The following is a 21,379-nucleotide window of genomic DNA, read 5'->3' as shown; positions in this document are numbered from 1 at the left end:
GTTTAAAAAGAACAACAAATACTTGAATTTTTAATTAATTCAAGTATGAATGATAATGACAAAATGACCCTAATGTTAAATGACATCTCACTTGATGATAGACCGGATTAAGAGCTTATCTCTGGAAATTTCCATGAGCTTTCATAAACTCTGAATGAGACAAATAGCCCTTCATTTTGTCAACTCATTAATGTGAGTGATTGCCTTGATGCACAATAAGCTTTTCAGACTAAACGATTATATAATTGAAGTAGAATTCAAGCATAAGTCAAGTACCAAAATTCTCCTACCTGCTTGGCGTAGTAAAAAAAAAAAAAAAAAAAAAAATGTATATATATATATATATATATATATATATATATATATACAGTGGTGCCTTGGATTACGAGCATAATTCGTTCCGGGACAGTGCTTGTAATCCAAATCTGCTCTTAAACCAAAGCAAATTTTAGAAATGCAGACAATTGGTTCCACACCCCAAAAATAATGATTTATTTTTCTGAATAACATGTAAAACAGATGAAACAAAGATTAAGAAACAGCAGAATCTGTGATATCATAAACTACTGTACAGTAATGGAGAGGATGGAAAACACAAGAGCTGAGAGAGACTGCAGGGAGCATGAAGGAAGGAGCAGGACAGATGTGGGCACATACATGCAGCGCTCTCTGTCCGGGGAGAGAGGGGTTACAGCTATGAAGAGATTACCTCCACAGTCCTGTCCCCTGATGTAAGCCCCAGCCTGAAGTGGATCTGCTATGATTTGGAAGGTGAAGGAGACTTCCTGGGTCAGAGTACAGTGCTGTAGACCCCGCTATGCAGACCATGCCCCTCCTCCACTCGCGCTCCCACCCAGAACATGGAGCTCTTAAACCAAAGCAATGCCATTAAACCAAGTCACAATTTAGAAAAACTGTGAGCTCTTAAACCAAAATGCTCTTAAACCAAGTTACTCTTAAACCAAGGTCCCACTGTATATATCTATCTATCTATCATGGTTAAGTAGCTACATAGACTTGACCATCACTTTGTCTGGAACAGAAATGTGCCAAGGACTAATCACAAATCCTGACAGCTACATTCAAAACTAAAAACTGAAAAATTAAAAAGTTTAGACATTGCCCAGCACTAGAATTTTTTAAAGGACTCAGTTTGGCTTACAAATTAAAGGATATTTGTAATGACTGGAGTCGTGGATCCGCTGTACCACCACTAGCAATGGTGTAAGCTGCACCAGGGAGCTGAGTCTTCACCAGTGCCCACCGCAAGGCTGGATGGACTTGCTGTGGCAGGGGACCCCCAGGTGGCTACCCCTGGCTTGGCTTGCTAGTGGCGGCAGCTGAGGTGCAGGTAGAGACACATAGGACTCACGGCTGGAATCCCAGGTAGGAATCACGGAGAGTTTGGAGCACACAATATGGGAAGCATGCAGAGGCTCCAACAAGGAATGTTAGACAGGTGCAGCTTTATAGGGAGGTGTTTAGGTTCACATCCAATTAGGGACGCACTGTAACTTTAAATTGCAGCGAGTTGGCGTGCATGCACTAGGAGGCAAGGAGGCTGGCGCCGGGCAGATCAGGAGGAGACTGGAGTGTGGCAGGGTAAGGCGCCCTGCAGGGCTGAACTGGCAGCGGCTCTGGGATAGACTGAAGAAACTGAGTGTCTCTGGTTGCTTCATACACACGTGTCTTAGACTCACTAACACAACTGAACTGTCCCGGACAGGAGTCCTGGCAGAGCCAGGCCCTGGCTTGGCTACAGCAGGAACATCTACTCTGTGTGTCCTCCTCCCACGAGAAACCAGATAAGAGTGATGCTACACTTCCTCCCACCAAGTGACTGCTTCCTGCAGGGATGTGTAAGAGACCCTGTGAGTGGTGGAAAGGAATGTGCACAAAGAAAAGAAGAGAAAGGATAGGTGGGAAAAGAAGAGCATCTCCATTGGTCAATAAAAGTACATACTACATAAGGAGCAGTAACACTTTGCTTACTTCAGCTGTGCAAAAGATAAGAGTTCACATACAACTACTACTTTGGAACTTTCTTTCTTGGCTTTTTATTCAGTGTTGTCGCATTGTATGCAGTTGGGAACTAATGACAGGTCATACAGTATATAGACAGGTGCTATTCAGTTGTTGGTTAATTAGAATCAAAATTATATACTGTATAAATGATCCCAAATAAGTTACTAGTCACAATCCTATTTCTGTTGCAAGGGCATCCAGCTTCCATACGATGAATAATTTATCTGCAATCCATGCAAAATGTTTTACTTGGATCTTCTCTTAAGAGGCTCTTCAAGGCAGCAACAAGCAGAAAGCCTGTGATTGAAGAACTGGTTTACGGCAATGCTAGAGCCGCGTACAAAAAGAATGTAGCAGATATCAAGATACAAAATTATAAAAGGTCAGCATCTTATCCCACAGCCCATAATTATTAATAATCAGTATCTGAAGAGGAACAAAGGAAGAAATCGAGGTAGAACTATTGTACTCGAAAATTTCAGCAAGACATTTCCATAACAATCGATAATGAGACAAAAGATTACTGTTCAGTAAAGTTGAACATCTTAATAAAACAAGTTCATAGATTTAAAGGAGAAGTCCAGCCATTTTTAAAATCCAGCAGAGGCAAAGGGGGAATTTGATCAGGAGTAGGAACTTACCTCTCCCTGTGCTTGCGGTGAGCGGTGGAACCGGCCTCAGGACCTCTGCTGGGTTCCGTGATCTCCATCACTGAGAGTTATGACCTAGCTGATGGACTGGCCGCTCAGCCAGTCAGACAGCGCTCCAGTCACTGATTGGCTGAGTGGCCAGTCCACCAGCCGGGACAGGCACCCCCCCCCCCCCCCAAGTCATGAGGTCATCACAACTCAGAGGAAGCTGGGGTCCTGAGGCCGGTCCCGCTGCTCACTGTGGGCATGGGGTTAGGTAAGTTCCTTCTCCTGATCAAATTCCCCCTTGCCACAGCCCTTGCTGTACAATAGTCGAGCCATGTAATGGGCTCAGTAAACAAGTCCAGATCCAACAGATCGGCACTAGTTTACATCCGTGATCAGGCCTTGTACTACGGCCCTTAAATGCACATGCACCACACCAGCAAATTGTTACTCCCCCCCCCCCAAAAAAAAAAAAAAAAAAAATTACAAAATGCCAACTCTATTTTTGTATATGCCACAATAAGGAAAAAAATAAATAAAAATCACCGCTTTAAGTGGTAAAGGGGGTTGGCTACTTTATAGTAAAATTGTTCGGTGCACAGTATTAGTAACTGTACTCACTGTATATAGTGACAGCAGTTCCCTGTGTGCTAAAATCAGACTGATGCTAAAATCAGACTCTCCTCCTCCAGGCTGTGCTGCCCTGCTCTGTGGTAAGTCTGTCCTTAAGATGGCCGACATGGAGAAGCATGTGACCATGTCCCACCCTCTGTGTCCTCCATTAGCATATACAGGCTCAGTGGTGGACACTGGGGGGCAGGGCATGGTCACATGCCCCTCCATGTTGGCCATCTTATGGACAGACTCACCACAGAGCAGGACAGCACAGTCTGGAGGAGGGGAGTCTGATTTTAGCTCTCTGAGATACACAGGGAGCTACTGTCAGTAAGTGATATGAGTACACTTACTTATACTATATACTGAACAATTTTACTTTAAAGAGAACCTATCATCTAAATTTCACTGTCCCTAATATTAAAGTATATCTTTCCCTAAGTCTATCTATGAAGATACAGACTGCCTTTGCAGTCTGTATCTTATGCCTTACCTACTCTTTCGTATCTGTGTAAGCAAGGCCGGGCGCCGCCATCTTGATGACGTCATTTGCGTTCCACCGTTGGAACGCAAATGACGTCATCAAGATGGCGGCGCCTGGCCTTGCTTGCACAGAAACAGAGGATTAGGTAAAGTAGAAGATACAGACTGTAAAGGCAGTCTGTATCTTCATGAAGTCTATTTATGAAGATACAGACTGCCTTTGCAGTCTGTATCTTATGCCTTACCTACTACTTCGTGCCGGTGCAGCAGGGCCGGCGCCGCCATCTTGATTACGTCTTTGCGTTCCACCGCTGGAACGCAAGTTACGTCATCAAGATGGCGGCTCCGGCCTTGCTGCACAGAACAGAGTAAGTAAAGAAGAAGATACAGACTGTAAAGGCAGTCTGTATCTTCATGAAGTCTATTTATGAAGATACAGACTGTCTTTACAGTCTGTATCTTCTACTTTACCTAATCCTCCGTTCTGTGCAGCAAGGCCGGCGCCGCCATCTTGATGACGTAACTTGCGTTCCAGCGGTGGAACGCAAAGACGTAATCAAGATGGCGGCGCCGGCCCTGCTGCACCGGCACAGAGTAGTAGGTAAGGCATAAGATACAGACTGCAAAGGCAGTCTGTATCTTCATAAATAGACTTCATGAAGATACAGACTGCCTTTACAGTCTTATACTTTACCTAATCCGCTTGTTTGGTGTAGCTAGGCCGGGGGAGGGGGGCGCCATCTTGAAGACGTGACTTGCGTTCCAGCGGTGGAACGCAAGTGACGTCATCAAGATGGCGGGCCCCCACCGGCCTTGCTGCCGCTCTGCATGACGGGAGTTTCCTGTCTTGCGCCGGCTCTTTTGAAAAGAGTCGGCGCGAGGCAGGAAAGTAAAACAGAAATATTTAAAAAACGCAGCTTTAAAATTAATTAATTATATTTACAAATATTGTTAAAATTAAGATTTACATCTAATTAGGGAATAAAAAAAAATTCATTTTCGCCCGTGATTGGACATATGACGTACCGGTACGTCATATGTCCGCACATGCACTTCAAAGCGGGGCCGCGCGGCGGCCCCGCTTTAAAGTGCCGCGATCCCGGGTGCCGCGAGTAGCCCGGGACCGCTGCTATTAGCGGGCACGGTCTGATCGCCGTGCCCGCTAATTAGCTAATCGGAGGCAGCTGTCAAAGTTGACAGCTGCCTCTGATTACCGGAGGCAACGTTTCCCTGGTGTCTAGTGGGGGAGATCGCTCCTCCGGGACCTTGTCCCGGAGGAGCGATCTCCGTTACTGATGCCGGCCGGGGACGCGTCCAAGATGGCGCCGTCCTCGGCTCGGCACTCGTTCGTTTTCGGCTGCAGCAGCCGAAAGCAAACGAGTGCCGATCTCATGGATCTCTGCAGCATATCTATGCTGCAGAGATCTCAATGAGAGATCAGTGCTATGTATATACAAGCCCCCCAGGGGGGCTTCTAGTATATGTGTAAAAAAAAAAAAAAAAAGTGTTGTTAATAGTAAAAAGCCCCCTCCCCTAATAAAAGTCTGAATCACCCCCCTTTTCCCAGGTTTTAAATAAAAGTAAACAAATAAATAAATAAATAAACATGTTTGGTATCGCCGCGTGCGTAATCGCCCGAACTATTAATTAATCACATTCCTGATCTCGTACGGTAAACGGCGTCAGCACAAAAAAATCCCAAAGTGCAAAATTGCGCATTTTTGGTCGCATCAAATCCAGAAAAAATGTAATAAAAAGCGATCAAAAAGTCGTATATGCGCAATCAAGGTACCGATAGAAAGATCACATCATGGCGCAAAAAATTACACCTCGCACAGCCCCATAGACCAAAGGATAAAAGCGCTATAAGCCTGGGAATGGAGCGATTTTAAGGAACGTATATTGGTTAACAACGGTTTGAATTTTTTACAGGCCATCAGATACAATATAAGTTATACATGTTATATATCGTTTTAATCGTAACAACTTGAGGAAAATTTTTTTTCAATTTCACCACACTTTGAATTTTTTTCTGGTTTCGCAGTGTACTTTATGCAAAAATTCAGCCTGTAATTGCAAAGTACAATTAGTGACGCAAAAAATAAGGGGTCATGTGGGTTTTTAGGTGGAAAAATGCAAGTGCTATGACTTTTTAAACACAAGGAGGAAAAACCGAAAACGTAAAAACGAAAATGGGCCATGTCCTTAAAGGGTTAAAGAAGCCAACCCCTTTAAAAGAAAAGCTTTTCTTGTGGGTGTTGGTCACAATGGGGGAGATTTATCAAAGGGTGTAAAATTTAGACTGGTGCAAACTGCCCCCAGCAACCAATCACAGCTCAGCTTTAGGCAGTGCTGAAAGGAAAGCTGAGCAATGATTGGTTGCTGTGGGCAGTTTGCACCAGTCTAAATTTTACACCCTTTGATAAATCTCCCCCAATGGGTTTAAAGGGGTTATCCAGCGCTACAAAAACATGGCCACTTTTTCCCCTACTGTTGTCTCCAGTTTAGGTGTGGTTTGCAATTAAGCTCCATTTACTTCAATGGAACTGAGTTTCAAAACCCCACCCAATCTAGAGACAACAGTAGGGGGAAAGTGGCCATATTTTTGTAGCGCTGGATAACCCCTTTAAATCTAGACCTATGCTTTCTTTCCATCCATTTCCTCCGTTCAGCATCTATTTTCCATAATACGCCTTAATATTAAAATCCAAGTAAAAAATAACACTATTTGCTGTTATTATTGAAGCTGTCAGCTCATTTAGCGGCTCGTACAGTCACTGTCATTAACGTCTTTACTGGGAGTTTGTAATGTTGGAGTCAGAACATTGTTCTCTTAACATTTCCTGGAGCCGCTATATTTGCTTTTGTGAATGAAGGCTGCCTGCCCGGAATATCAAATCTTCCATTATTAAATGCAAATTCCCATACAGTCTTATGCAGTGTGTGCACACAAATTATCTTGTTACATTAAAACCGCACTTGGAGAGGATTTAAAGATATTGGGTGGAGAACAATTTTATGCTCCATAAACTCCCCCTTTGTTATCTTCTCTTATCAGAAATAAGTTTCACATTTAGCAATTTATAATCTACCTGTTTAAATGTGTTCTTAGCAAATGATTAGAGTTCAGCTCATCAGAAATGATGATTACACAATGCATTGTATTACAGAGAGGCGATAAAACGGAATGCTATCCCAATGCTGTACTTGGCATAGATGCCGCATGTGTATATTATACTAATATTAAAGGTTATTGTATAATTGCTATCGAGGCAGGTAAAGAACCCATTTATTTAGATAAACATTTTACGCTCTATTTCCTCTCCCCACTTTACGCATAATTTTTACCCTATGACTACAGTGTTTCCCAAAAATAAGACTTCCTCCTAAAAAAAAACACCCAAACTAGCCTATCATCTAGCCTGAAATAAGGCATCCCCTGAAAATAAGGCACTCCCACCCGAAACAAAGGCACCCCCTGAAAGTAAGGCCACTAAACCGCCGACCACCCCCTTCACCCGACTCATCTAATCCCCTAATTGTTGACCTCGACATCCGGCGCCACAGACATACTAGTCCATGGCCCCCACGTCCTGTCGCATGTCCTGTCATCCCGCCATAAGCTCCTGGCCCTGCTGCTGCACTCCTACTGGATATTGGTGGGTATGCCGGTGGGGGGCAGAGGGAAGGCTGGGGGAAAGCCGGGGGGAGAGAAATAAGACATCCCCCGAAAATAAAATAAAGGAGGAGATTTATCAAACTGGTGTAAAGTAGAATTGTCTTAGCAACCAATCAGATTCCACCTTTCATTTTTCAAAGAATCCGTGAGGAATGAAAAGTGCAATCCAATTGGTTGCAATTCTACTTTACACCAGTTTATAAATCTCCCCCATAGTGCCTCTTTGGGAGCAAAAATTTATATAAGACACTGTCTTATTTTCAGGGAAACACGGTATGTAAAAAAAACGAGAAAAAGCGGTCACTAAATAAATTTAAAATAGCATCTGTTATAAGTGAATTATAATTATCTGCATTGAAGTCAATGGAATGACTGCCGCCCAGTACACATAGGGGGACATTTACTAAGAAGTCTAATTTGTGGGGCTATTTTTACATATGGCCAGGAAGGAGGTGGCTGAAAGAAAAGGGGTCCACTCACCTCCCCGGTTCCAGCGGCGGGTCCCGCATCGCAGCGCTTCGGTGCCGCTTCCAGGTGTTGGACGCGGGCCCGAGACGTGACGTCTCAGGTCCACTCAGCCACTCAGTGAAGGATCCCGCCTCCTTCACTGAGTGGCTGAGCGGACCTGAGACGTCACGTCTCGGGCCCGCGTCAGACACCCGGAAGCAGCCGGGAACCGGGCACCGGAGCGCCGCAATGCGGGACCCGCCGCTGGAACCGGGGAGGTGAGTGGACATCTTTTCTTTCAGGCTCCTCCTCCCCGGCCATATGTAAAAATAGCCCCCACGCTGGATAACTCCTTTAAGTAAAAATTTTAAAAAAAGTTGCAAAAAAAAATCCCAAACAAATTCACTTGGTACTGACCAGATGTAGGCCTGCATCAGTTTGTGCGACCTTTTAAAAAGTCACAAATCATCAATTGGGTGCTAATCCCAGATTATGCAAATTTTTAGGTGAATACTCAAAACAGGTAGATTAAAAAAAAAAATGCATCAAAAAAATTCACAAATTCGCACATTCGCATACAGGTTCATAAATAGAACTTAGACCAAAAATGGGCAAAAAATCCACCTATTCACCTAAAAATAGGCGCAAAGCCCTTGATAAATTTCCCCCATTGTGTATTTAATAACGTACGTTTTTTGACAGGCATCTATTTAATAGGGTTTTTGTTTTTTTTTTTGACCTTCTGGATAAAAACAGTAGGGATATAGTTTATAGGTTGAACTATCAACTATTTAACTATGCAGGTGCTTGTACAGTACACTGCAAATACTACACTATTGCAGTGTACTGTCATTTTCTACATCCCCCATTAAACTAAGTTTCTAGTAGAGCGTATACTGTGTATTATCACGACTTTATGCACTGATTAGTCAAAGCTTTAGCCATCCAGACATGATGGGAATTGTAGTTTTGCAGCTGGATCACTGAAGGTTTCCCATCTCTGCTTTAGATAATAAGCGTCCATGAGGGATTTACAAACATTGTGCCCGATCAGCACCATGGACAGCGCATAGACATACAGTACTATACCCTATCACACAGTCCGCTATTCAGGTGCCCACCATACATATAAGAGCAAAGTCAACCCCCCACATGATGTTGGCAGGACTGGCCAACTAACTTATGAATATTTGGGTGTAATGACTCTTGCAAGACATACGATGTTGAGTAAATGAAGAATAAGAATTTAACAGCTGAATCTGACAGCTCCATACTTTGTTCACTATGGAAAGGGAGTAGAGTAAATAAAGTTTGTTTTGTTTTTTATTAACCGCACCCTGAGCACAGTTAAATAGAAAAAGAATTCTACAGAATAGCCCTTTAAATTAAAATGTCACATCTCCCATTCAGCATAATTTTTCAAACATTCCTCCTAATGTTTTTTTTTTTAATAATTTTCATTGTCATTATCTAAATGTTAATTTTTTTCTTCTTAATCTTTTTGCATTCTCCTCCTCCTCATCACTGACAGGATTGCAATTAAAAGTGACACCTTTGTATAGATAAGACGGGATCCTGCCCTTCACAATAGTTGATGGTCACAGTTCCCCCCTCCTCCCCCTACCTCACAGATCACAACACTCTTCAAATCACCCACAAACTATTTCCTATGGTCCCTATGGCTGCAGTAAAGCATATCTCCGTAAAAAAAAGTAAATTTTTTTTTTAGATAAGACATGAATAAATAATAGATAATAATGGATACAAGAATATTTTGTGATGATGGATGTGTGTGATGTGTGATACTCCTAGTGTATACAAGCCTAGCTGTAGAGTGAGTGATAGCTGCCATTAGATCCTCTATTCCAAGGGGATATCACTGTAGAGAGCAAATGATCATCTGCAATTTGTTATGTATCTGTATCTGTGTGTATGTATGTATGTATGTATGTATGTGTGTGTGTGTGTGTGTGTGTATGTACGTACGTACGTATGTAGGTATGTATGTATGTGTATGGATGTATCCATGTTTATAAGGGTACAAAAAAAACACTGTATACGCAGCTTATTCACTGCTGCGATACGCAGCAAATACGCAGCAGATTAGATCTAAATAACTGTACACAGCATCAAATCTGCACCACCAAATCTGTGTGTATTTATTAGTATGTATGTGTCATTGTATCTGTCTGTATGTATAATTGCATGTATATATTGTCTATGTATTTATCTGACTGTGTATAATGTTTCTGAGTAGCTGCAGCATCGGAATCTTATGAATCAGGCCACGTTCATTCTATGAAGATAAAAAGTAGATTTGGGACACAATATAAGTATTATTAAAGGGTTTATGCAGGATTAGATAGAACACAGCTATTTTTTTTTGCAAAAACAGCGCTACCCCTGTCCTAAGGTTGTGTGTGGTATTACAATTCAACTCTACTCACTACTTCAACGGAACTGAGCTGTGAGCATGCACCCAACCTGAGGACAGGAGAGGTGCTGTTTCTAGAAGAAAACAAGCAAGTTTTACTAAGCCTGGATGACCCCTTTAATGCTAGTATATCACCCCAAGGTACTGTACTTCTATGGGAAAATGCTTCTGACAGTTGGGGTATGGTAGATTTGCAGTATAACTGGTAAGTTACACTAAATTTTTTTTAATGAGACTCTTTGTTGGACCTCCTTTGGTCTTCACATCCTCAGTAATTTATGGGGGCATAGACTTCACCCTGCCCCTGGACATGATCACTTGCCATAGATTAGATAAGGCTTGTGATATCACTTGAATAGCCAGAAATGCTCTATAGGATTAAGATATGGGCGCCATGAAAGTCAATGAAGCAAGGAAAACTCACTGGTGTGGATGGTCTCTTTTGCCATAGGGGCAAACAACTTCCATGAACTTGGCTAACCACAGTGCTTAGATAAGCTCTACTATTCGAATGTCCATCTACAAGTATCAGAGGAGCCACCATCTCCACTAGCTTGATCTGTTGACTCCTGACAGGAGGGGCGCTCAATGCTTGTACCACAACTGTTTAATGATAGTCATTGCTCATCTTTTTATGTTTAGCTACAAGTCTTGTTTAAAAACTTTTTGACACATAGAAACAGAGGAGTCTGTCGACAGAAAAAGACCACATAATCCAACATCTTTAAAGGGATACTGTCATTTGCAGTCATTTTTGACATTTCCTCAGACACTTTTAAAGTTAGTGATCACATCTCAGGATCAGCGGGCGTGAATCCACTGTGCCACGTGACCGTCTATCCCTAAGGGCATTGTCTAAGCATATCCTCTGTTCTTCACAAAATACTCCTGATGGTGGAGATAGGCTTTCCCGGAGGACATGCTAGATCGCTACCTCTTGAGACAAACGGAAGACATGATAGCTGGTCAGTGCAGACCAGACAGCAAGGGGGGTAACCACCCCAGTTACCAAACAGACAGTAGTCACAAATATATAGACACAGGACAAACCAGATGCAGGTGATGGATGCAGGTGAGAAGGTAACACGGTGCTGCCCACAGAGTTCAGGTCACACAATGCAGGTAACTTGGTGCCTGACTACTGTTTCATCAGACCTCAATCCCAAGACTCACTGCTATCCTGAGAAACAGCCAGGGGGAATATAAGGCAGCATACTACACTCCTCTGCTGTCAATCAAGTCTATGAATTTGAGTCTATGGAGCAAATAAGTCAGATTTGTCTGTCAGCTGTCGCTATTTTCCAAATTTTATTGCACTCCCAAATACATGGAAGCTACATTTTGATGCTACTAGAGTCAGGACGTAGCGTAAAAGTATGCAGAAATGCAATAAAACTTTGAAGGATTTCCACTACTTGCATGCTGTTAGTTTTTTTCACTACATACAATATGTTTAGAAGTCTTCATTTGGGATTGTTGATCTCTGACATGCATCCATTCTCTTTGCCCCATGATTCTTGTTCCACAATGCTGTTGGATCCCATCTGGGAACATAAAGTTACTGCTAATAACAGTATTGCATTAAAGGGGTAATCCCATCACCTTAACTTTTGTTAGAATGCAAAATAAAAAAGCTATTTTGTTTTTCTTTCCTAGTTTCTAACCTTTCTCTCCCTATAGAGTTGTCATCTCAATCCACCGCCCTTGGATTGTCCCTGGAGACGTGTAATCTCAGTGGAAACACAGCAATGCCGAGCTGATTCAGCTCATCCTTGTTCTGCTTGCAGCCCCCCACCCCTTGCTGAAGCAGTAAGTGAGCAGGGATGTAGCGGCGCCTCGTTGAATCAGCAGATGAGACCCTCTAAGTAGAATACCTACAAAGCATTTCTAATAGGGATGAGCAAATTTAAAGTGCTAGCAAACCAAAGCGCTACTGTACACTCGCCCATTAGCTTACCAGCCGACTGCCTTTTCCGCTTGGATGAAAAAGCTGGATGTAGTCCTGGGAGAAATTTACCAGGATTGTATCCAGCTTTTATGGGCCCCTGGAGAGGAGAGGCACAGTTCAAAGGCAAATGGCTGTCAAGCCAACGGCAGAGTGCAGTGAAGCGCTTCGCTATTATTGCAAATTTGCTCAACCCTAATTTCGACCATAAACTTTAATATATGCAAACAATATGCACATAACATTATAAGAAAGCCATTCTTTACGTTAAGGTTTCCAACTGAAGTTATAAAAAAAATGCTAAATGGTATTCCCCTCTGTAATTATTATTATTTATTAGCGTGAAACTTTAGTTAAAATTTCCCATATATCACTGCACACGATCTATATACAAGACACACATTAAATACATTGTTTTTTAGAGGCAAAATTGATAGTATAACAACTTCTATACTATATACTCATATACAATCATGTGAACAATTTAGTGCACCCCATGGAACGTTTTAATGCCTTGTATTATTCCTTTGCCAGATATAACCTCTAGCAGGCAATGCTTACATCTGACGTCAACTGGAACAAATTTTTCTCATTCCCTGTGGAGATGTTCTAACAATACAATAACAATCTTTAAAGAATTTTTGTTTTTTCAGCCCATTACACACCCTCACAGCACCCCAATGGGCCATAGATCCATCCATTTCAGGCTTATTTCCTGTGGTACAGTTGTATATGTATTTATGGTCATCATCATGTTATAAAGTCCACGATAAACCGGAGACAATTTCCTCAAGTGCCCTCTAATGATTCTATGATTGGGGGGGGGGGGGGGGGGGGAATCAAAATGTTGTCTTTGGTTCTCATCATATGTATCTTCTGTTATTTGGTCTGTCCAAATGACAGTGTTGCTGCTGTTTGATCAGGTAAATTTTATTCTTCTAATGCTCTGAACAATGAAATTTTTTATCCCGACATTTACCACGTGGACGTAGTCTTCCTTTTAGTAGACTCTAGCACTTTGATGTAAATAGCAAAAAAGCTACTTCTATAGGATTTAATGAATGGGGTCTTAAAGGGACTCTGTCACCACTTCTGACCTGTCTGTTTTTGTAAATCCTTGTATTCCCAATGATAAACCAATTCTGGAACATATTTTCTTATAGCTTTATGTTGTGCCGTTCCTTGGTTATTTTTATTATAAATGTAGGGCTAAATAGCCAGTTGGGTAATACCAGATAGGGGCATGTCCCTAACTTGTAATCTTAGCTTTGATTGGATAGTCTCAGACAGTGTAGGGACACGCCCCCAAATGGTAATACCCAATTGGCTATTTAGTCATACATTTTTATAAGAATAACAAAGGAACGATTAAACAAAGAGCAATAATAAAAAGATTTTTCAGGGTTGTAAGGAGAATCCACAGCTTCATGTCTTTAGACATCTTGGCTTTAATTTACTAAGACTTTCAGGATTTAAACAAACCTCAACATTTTAGTTTGCCAAACAGCTAGATTTATTAATGTGTCTAGTGCCCATAGTAAATCTGGCTGGATTTGGATGTGGAGAGGACGGCACATCCGTGGGTTGGTGGTCCTGGAGGTGGAAAAGCCAATTATGTAGTAGAGAAGACCTGGCACTCACCAAGTAAGTTCTGCTGTTTTATTAAAGTGCAGGAAACATCAGGTACATACAGGACGCATTTCGGCTAAGCATGGCCTTAATCAGCTTAGAGGTAGTACTACCCCTAAGCTGATGAAGGCCATGCTTAGCCTAAAAGCGTCCTGCATGTATCTGTTGTTTCCTGCACTTTAATAAAACAGCAGAACTTACTTGGTGAGTGCCGGGTCTGCTCTACTACATATCTAGTTGAATGATGACCTGGTGACTTTTACAAATTCATTTTCTGTCACCTAGAATAACTTTTGAATTGCTGTGAAGACAGGTTAAATTTTGAAGTTTAAGGGGGGCATGTATCAACTGGCGTACAGTGTTTTTTCGGTGGAAAGTGCCAATTTGCGAATGATTTTATTCGCAAATGGCCGATTTGCGAATAAAATTCATTCGCAAATCAGCACTCTCCACCGGGTCTGCCGGGGAATGGGGAGGGGGTGGAACGGAGGGCGTGGACTCAGAGTTCGCGCGATTCACCATTTGTTCCGCCAAAAGATCCGCAGAAAACCTACTCCAGCTCTTAGCTGGCGTAGGTTTTCTGCCGTGCGCACTGGCATGCATGGGATTTATGTAGAGGCAGTCCGCCTATACATAAATCTCCATAGCGCCGGAGCTGCGGGGGCATTTTTAAGTCCGGCGCAGAAAACGCCGGACTTAATAAATGTCCCCCTAAGTGTTTAGACCATGTCCGATAGCTAGAACGAGCAGGAAGATGAGTGCTCAACTGAGTGCTTCTCTCCCCAATTTCTGACCGCAGTATGTGACCAAGTATTTAGACAAAAATTAGGTCTTATTCTTGTAGTACAGAGATGGTGAAGGTGCACCTGTCCAAAATCATTGTAGTGATTGATTGGAGTCCGAACACTTTAATCCCAACTGATAAAAACTTTTGAAATGTCTTTATGAAATGTCAAAACTTTATTAAAGTGACAGTGCTCATAACCTTCTATATGGAGGCCTACGATGGCTACCAACAAAACAAAAGGAATATCTGATGGCTAAGAAAGATACAGTAACTTTCTCCAAGATTATCTTAAACAAAGCTCCACCAGTACAGACAACAACTAATATCTGGCCATAGCATTTTTTCCACCAATTTTTACAGTGTTTCACCAATTTTTAGAGTATTTTTACATAGTTTTTTTTCTTTTCTTTTTTTTAACCCCATGTGTGAAACCACTCTATATTTTTTTGACTGAATATCAAATATTGATATGTTAAATAAATAAAAAACGCTTTTCCCATGACTATGTATTTTATATTGTCTTATCTTCTAAATGCAAGTCTAACTAATGCCAAGTACTCCAGCATGTCAGCTTGTAGACAGCTCGGGTTTAGATAAAGATAAATTAAGCCTTTTCTCCGGTGGCGAGAAGAGAGAATCCACTGTGTTCCTGCATCACCAACACACATGGCAGTAATACCACCAATAATAGCAATAATGCACAAAGTCCAAGGTATAAGAAGAGGCCATTGCAGCTGGTGTCCAATCCCTTTATCTCATAAGTAGAGAAATAATTACATAGAGAAAAGCCATTTGAACTATACCTTTGGAGACTATTGCACCAGCTGCAGTTGAAACCAATTTGGGATCTGACACAGGAACCACAGCTGTTAAACTGGAGACAAGCTGGAGGAAGACATAGAAAGAGTGTTATAAGTCATTTATCAGGTCACAGAAATCTATCTATCATCCATCTATCTCCTATCTATCTAGAAAAATACAGATTAAAAGCCGCACATCCAAATAGCATGTGGCGGTTGCTTGAGGAAATAGGTCCCCAACCTGGGGATTCCCAAAATATCATTGGATATCTATTAGTGATGAGCGTATACTGTTCGATCGAATAGATATTCGATTGAATAGTAAGGTATTCGATCTATCGAATATTATCGAATGGTTCGCCGAATATTCGATACATATTCGATAAGCGTTCAAATCCCCCAGCTTCCTGTTTTTACCTCCAAGTGGTCGAATAGATGTTTTTCAATAATCAAATACTTGTTCCCATAGACCTTAATGGGATCGAATATTCGAATATTTCACTATTCGCTTATCACTAATATCTATCTATCTATCTATCTATCTTATTTATCTATCCATCCATCTTGCCCTCTTCTATCTATCTATCTATCTATCTATCTACCTATCTCCTATCTATCTATCTATCTATCTATCTATCTATCTATCTATTATCTATCTCCTATCTATCTATCTATCTATCTATCTATCTATCTATCTATCTACCTATCTCCTATCTATCTATCTATCTATCTATCTATCTATCTATCTATCTATCCATCATCTCTTTGATATCTATCTGTCTATTTATCTCTCTTTTTCATATCTATCTATCTATCTATCTATCCATCCATCCATCATCTCTCTGATATCTATCTATCTATTAGGGATGGTCCGAAACTTCGTATGAACCCGAACGCTCGGCATCAGATTTCCGCTGTCTGCCTGCTCCGTGGAGCGGGTGGATACAGCGGGAGGACCACCTGGAAAACTGGGGTACAGCCTATCGCTATCGCTGTATCCAAGTTTTCCAGGCGGTCCTCCCGCTGTATCCAGCCTCTCCACGGAGCGGGCAGACAGCGGGAATCATTACCGAACCGAACTCGGTTCGGACCAGCCCTACTATCTAGCTATATATCTACCTATTATCTATCTATATATCTCCTATCTATCTGTCTCCTATCTATCTATCTATCTATCTCCTATCTATCTATCTTCTATCTATCTATCTATCTATCTATCTATCTACCTACCTACCTATCTCCTATCTATCTATCTATCTATCTATCTATCTATCTATCTATCTAATATCTATTTTAATTTTTTGTGCAAATTTCAGCTATGTATCTATTTGGCAGAACAGCCCCGCCACACACTATTTATGAGCAGACTACTCTGCTTTTCATTCCCTATATCTCCTAAATATTATATTTTACATTATCTCAGATGATTACACCTTGTGCTATTTCCTATTCTATCCCGTTAATAATATTCTTCTTTTAGGTAAACAATATAGATTGCATTTGTTTTAGCCAATGGGTACAATTACAGTGGAAGCTCCAGTATAAATTCCAGCTCACTTCTATAAAGCCATACCTTCTCAGATTTGCATTTCGCCTCCTTCCTTATGGCTAGCAATTTTGCAAAAAGAAAGTTCCCATATAATGCTATGTGCCGTTAAATCCATCCAAGTGAAAACAATAACAGGGAAATGTTTCTTTCCGGTGTGTGATCGCTCCTTGGAATCGCTCAGTCACAGCGCGCCGCCTGCAATATCTCCTCCATATAAAATATTCTCTATATCCCTCCATACCACTGCATCCTCTGTGCTACATTTCAGTGTATATTTATGACAGCTTTATTACCTAACCTGATATTATACTCATCTTTATAATGTTATTTTAAAAGATCTCAGAGAATGCATCCTTCCTATATTGTCAGCCATCTTTTCCTCCAATTTATGTAAGACGGGAATGAGAATTACTATAAAACTGATTAATTCACGTTGATTTAATCACTGTCGTGTTTTTTTTTTTTTTTTTTTGCAGAAATCAATAGTACAGGTGATTTTAAGAAACTTTGTAACTGGGTTTATTAGGCAAATCTGCCATTATCTGCACTCAAAAAGACTTTCCCCAGCCCCCCCCCCCCTCCTCTCTCTCCTTCACTGCTCATTATCAGGAAATCTCGACTGTTTTACATCAGTCGAGCCCTGTGTAATCTATGGAGAGGGGAGGAGGGAGATTAGTCGCCAGCAGAGAGCAGACAATAAAGGATTACACAGTCGGAGCTGTGTGAAAGCCGTATTCAGAGGTTAGAGAGGTCAGTGCTGACTTCAGAGAAGATAGCCCATTGATGTAGCTGTAAATTGACTCTTTGTTGTCCTGTTTTGGTGCCTCATCTCCCTCCACCCCTCCCCTCTCCATAGAAAACTATAAAGACAGGGGGGAGAGCTTCAAACTGCCTTTTCATAATAAAAATGCATTTTTCGGCCAATTACAAAGTTTCTTAAAATCGTCTGTACTATTGATTTCTGCAAAAAAAAAAAAAAAAAAAACAACAGTGAGCTATACGGAGATAGGGACAGTCAAACAGTCAAATTCTTATTTAAATGGGTTGTGTGAGATGAGCTAAATATGGCTGCTTTCTATCACCCCCCCCCCCCCCAAAATAAATAAATAAATAAATCAGGGCCACTATTGTTCATGGGTTCTGCCTAGAGGTGACAAATTCAAAGTTTGCTAAAATTTCCGTGTGAATTCGAACCTTGGCCTGTTTGTTTCATCTAAACCTGCTAAATCAGCTTTCCAGCCAATCTGGAGGCAGTATAGGGGTGATTGATGTAGCTATAGGGCGGGGATGGGGAACTTGTTCAGGTTCGGCAATGTTATCCGAACCCTCAGCATTTGATTTCGTGTCACTGCAGAAGTTAAATGCCACCCTAGGGAGTCCTGGAAAACAGGGATAGAGCGTATGGCTGTATTCATGTCTTCCTGGCAGCCCAAGGGCGGCATCCCACATCTGCAACCACAAAGAATTAAATGCTGAATGTTCGGGTTCGGATAATGCTTCTGAACACAAATGTTTTGACAGGTTCACTCTACACAATAGTTGTTTATTTTTACTGCTCCATTATTTGTTACAGCAGAAAGCTCCTCAGGGGCGGGGCTACTATGTGAAAAAATGTAAATGAGAATATATATATATATATATATATATATATATATATATATATAGAATGTTTTCTAGGCTGAACTTTTCTAAGGAAATACACGATTTCTCATTTAAAAAAAATTCACTGAGGTTTTCTATTGGGCATGTTCTATTGCTTTTAGGAAGCCAATCCTACTAAATACTTTCAAGCACCGAATGCATCAAAATCTGTCAGTTCTTTTTATGACTGTATTAAATTACAATAACTGTAAGATTAAATCAGCACAAATATTATATTCCAATTACATTGCTTCACCAGCTTTTCTCCTCCATACCTGTCTGACATGAATCCGTAAAGTAATATTCCAATGGCATGACTGCATTCATTTATATAATGATAAGATACATAACATAAAGTGTATATGATTAAGTAAGAGTTTCTATCATATATCTTGTGGTGGCTTCTTCTTAGGATGATATACACAACCTATATGTTTTCTCTGACATTTATTCCATTAGGACAATTCTTCAAGCTCACAGCCACTTCACAGCTCATTAAATCAATGGACTGAAGTGTCCTTCCAATGGTGACATATTAGCCAGCAAATGGCTCACTCACTTGGAAGAGGCAGCATCTCCACGGCAGAGAAGTTGGTAATCTTAGACATTTCCAGTTCCACCCTGTGATATTCGAAGATTGTTCTCCTGCGCACATCTGGAAAATCAGAAAATGGAAAAAAAATCATTTAAACCAACTAATAAATTAAAACACTGATGTAGCCTCCAGATGGACCACTGATGTCTAATTGGTAAGGGGTGGGGGCGCTGACACATGGCAACCCCATCATTCAGCTGTCCAGCAGAGCTGCTGTATTGGCAAAAGATGCCAGAAGACAGTGCCATCTATTATGTAGTGGTGGCACTGGGTACTGCAGCTTGGCTTCTTTTAAATTCAATGGGAAATGCAAATTCTACAGAAGAAAAAACTCTTAGAAGATTAAGAACAAAGGTGTCGAAATCGGGCTCTACGGCTGTTGCAAAACTGCAATCCCTATTATGCCTAGATAGTAAAACTTTAGTTGTCCAAATATGATGGGAAGGTGGGCGTGGCAGGTGGAAGCAAGTGTAGATTTGTTGTGCTGGACGCAGGAGCGCGCGGCCGGATGGATTTACTAACAGGCGAGCGCCTCTTAGTGAATCTAGCTGGAATAAATGCAATTTATTTGCCTAATTTAAGGTTAGGTCAATAATAGTCATAGCAATGCTGTGGCTAAAAGTAGGTTATGCTCAAATTATCTCTACAAAGTCTAATCTCCTGAATATGACCCGGCAAGTAATTGGCTCCATAGTCAATTGCAAAGACGTTTGCTTGACCTTTGTCTGCTGGACCTTGGAAATCCATAGACTTATAGACCCCATAGACTTATAATGGCCTGGACAGAGATCACTAAGAGCTGGGAAGTGAAACACACTGCTTCATATTTCGGGTGGCTTGTTCTCCTGAATGGGGGTGTCCTTTTCTAATGACTGTGTTCATTTAATTAATAATCTGACACAAACCTATCCTGTTGCACATGTATCACCATCTAATAGGACTTCCCTTGACTTAAAGGGATTATCCAGCATTAAAAAAACATGGCTACGTTTTTTCAAGAGACAGCACCACTCTTGCCTCCAGTTTGGGTGCAGGTTTTGCTACTCAGTTCTGTTGAAGTGAATGGAGCTTAATTGCAAACCACAGCTGAACTGGAGACAAGGGTTGTGTTGTTTCTAGAAGAAACTGGCCATGTTTTTCCAATGCTGAATAACCCCTTTAATTCACCAAGAAACATAAGAAAAAAGGGGATATTACAATAAACAAACAAGTTCTCACAGTGATGTTACACACCATGTTACGTTTTGATGACTTATGTAGTGTACTGTGTAGTGTTATCCTAGATGTCCAAAACATCAGAACTTGTCCATTATGAGTCATTCCATTTAAAAATAAAACTGTTATACTGTAGTGTGAACAGAGCCTGACTCTGTCTACAAGAATAACATCTGAGCTCACATTGATAAGGATGGTTTCTGTATTTGGACGCTACATTCCTCAGGATCCTGGATATTTTTAACTTACAGCCAAATTCGGAAAGACTCTTCAAGTTCATCAAGGTCAACAAATGAGTCTTATTAGGATTCCTCCTGCCTCGCAATGTTTACCCAGCACTGAACCGAAGCCTACCTGTCATCTTGATGCTTACAAAACATTTGGATTCTAAAAATTCCAGCCTGTCGGTCGATTCGAAGTTAGAAAGTGGCTTGAATTATGCATGTCTGCCCTTAAAGGAGCCTGGATGATGGTTTATTTGGGATTTTTCCCCTTCAAATCAGTTTAAGAGTCACCTGTGTGATCCTTTAGCTGCAGCTGTTCTAATACCCACTGGGCCCCGGCTGATCTCCACTTCCTGGTCCTGTCTTGACACACAGGAAGTGCCTGCTCAGCCAATCAGTGGCAGCAGTGGTGATTTGCCTCAGCCAATGAATGGTAGAATCGTTTGAATCTACAGCTACTCTCTGGGTGTTGACATCAGGTTCCAAAAAGCAGAGGTCAAAAAGCAGATTTTCCCCTATTCCCTGCCGTACGACCAGCTCGCCCAATGGGTGGGCTGGGGGAGCTTGGGGGGGCGTGACAAGGCATGGAGGAGGCGTGGCCTCCTCCCACACCTCATTTATCATGATTTACACCTGGTGGAAGCAGGTGTAGATTTCATACGCCGGGTGCAGGTTT

At 41.4% G+C, this 21,379-nt stretch overlaps 1 protein-coding gene across 1 annotated transcript in view; it reads right to left on the bottom strand.

Moving 5' to 3' along the window:
- Positions 1-21,379, bottom strand: part of PLXDC2 (plexin domain containing 2) — a 317,756-nt gene that overhangs the window by 55,403 nt on the left and 240,974 nt on the right. The window contains exons 8-9 of the mRNA XM_069959035.1: positions 19,229-19,324; positions 15,483-15,564 (exon numbers count right to left, since the gene is read on the bottom strand). Coding sequence (XP_069815136.1) covers positions 15,483-15,564; positions 19,229-19,324 — 178 coding nt within the window. The remainder of the gene's footprint in view (positions 1-15,482; positions 15,565-19,228; positions 19,325-21,379) is intronic.

This window comes from Dendropsophus ebraccatus, chromosome 2 (genome assembly GCF_027789765.1).
Source record: "Dendropsophus ebraccatus isolate aDenEbr1 chromosome 2, aDenEbr1.pat, whole genome shotgun sequence".
Classification (NCBI taxonomy): domain Eukaryota; kingdom Metazoa; phylum Chordata; class Amphibia; order Anura; family Hylidae; genus Dendropsophus; species Dendropsophus ebraccatus.
This window is presented reverse-complemented; position numbering and strand designations above follow the sequence as displayed.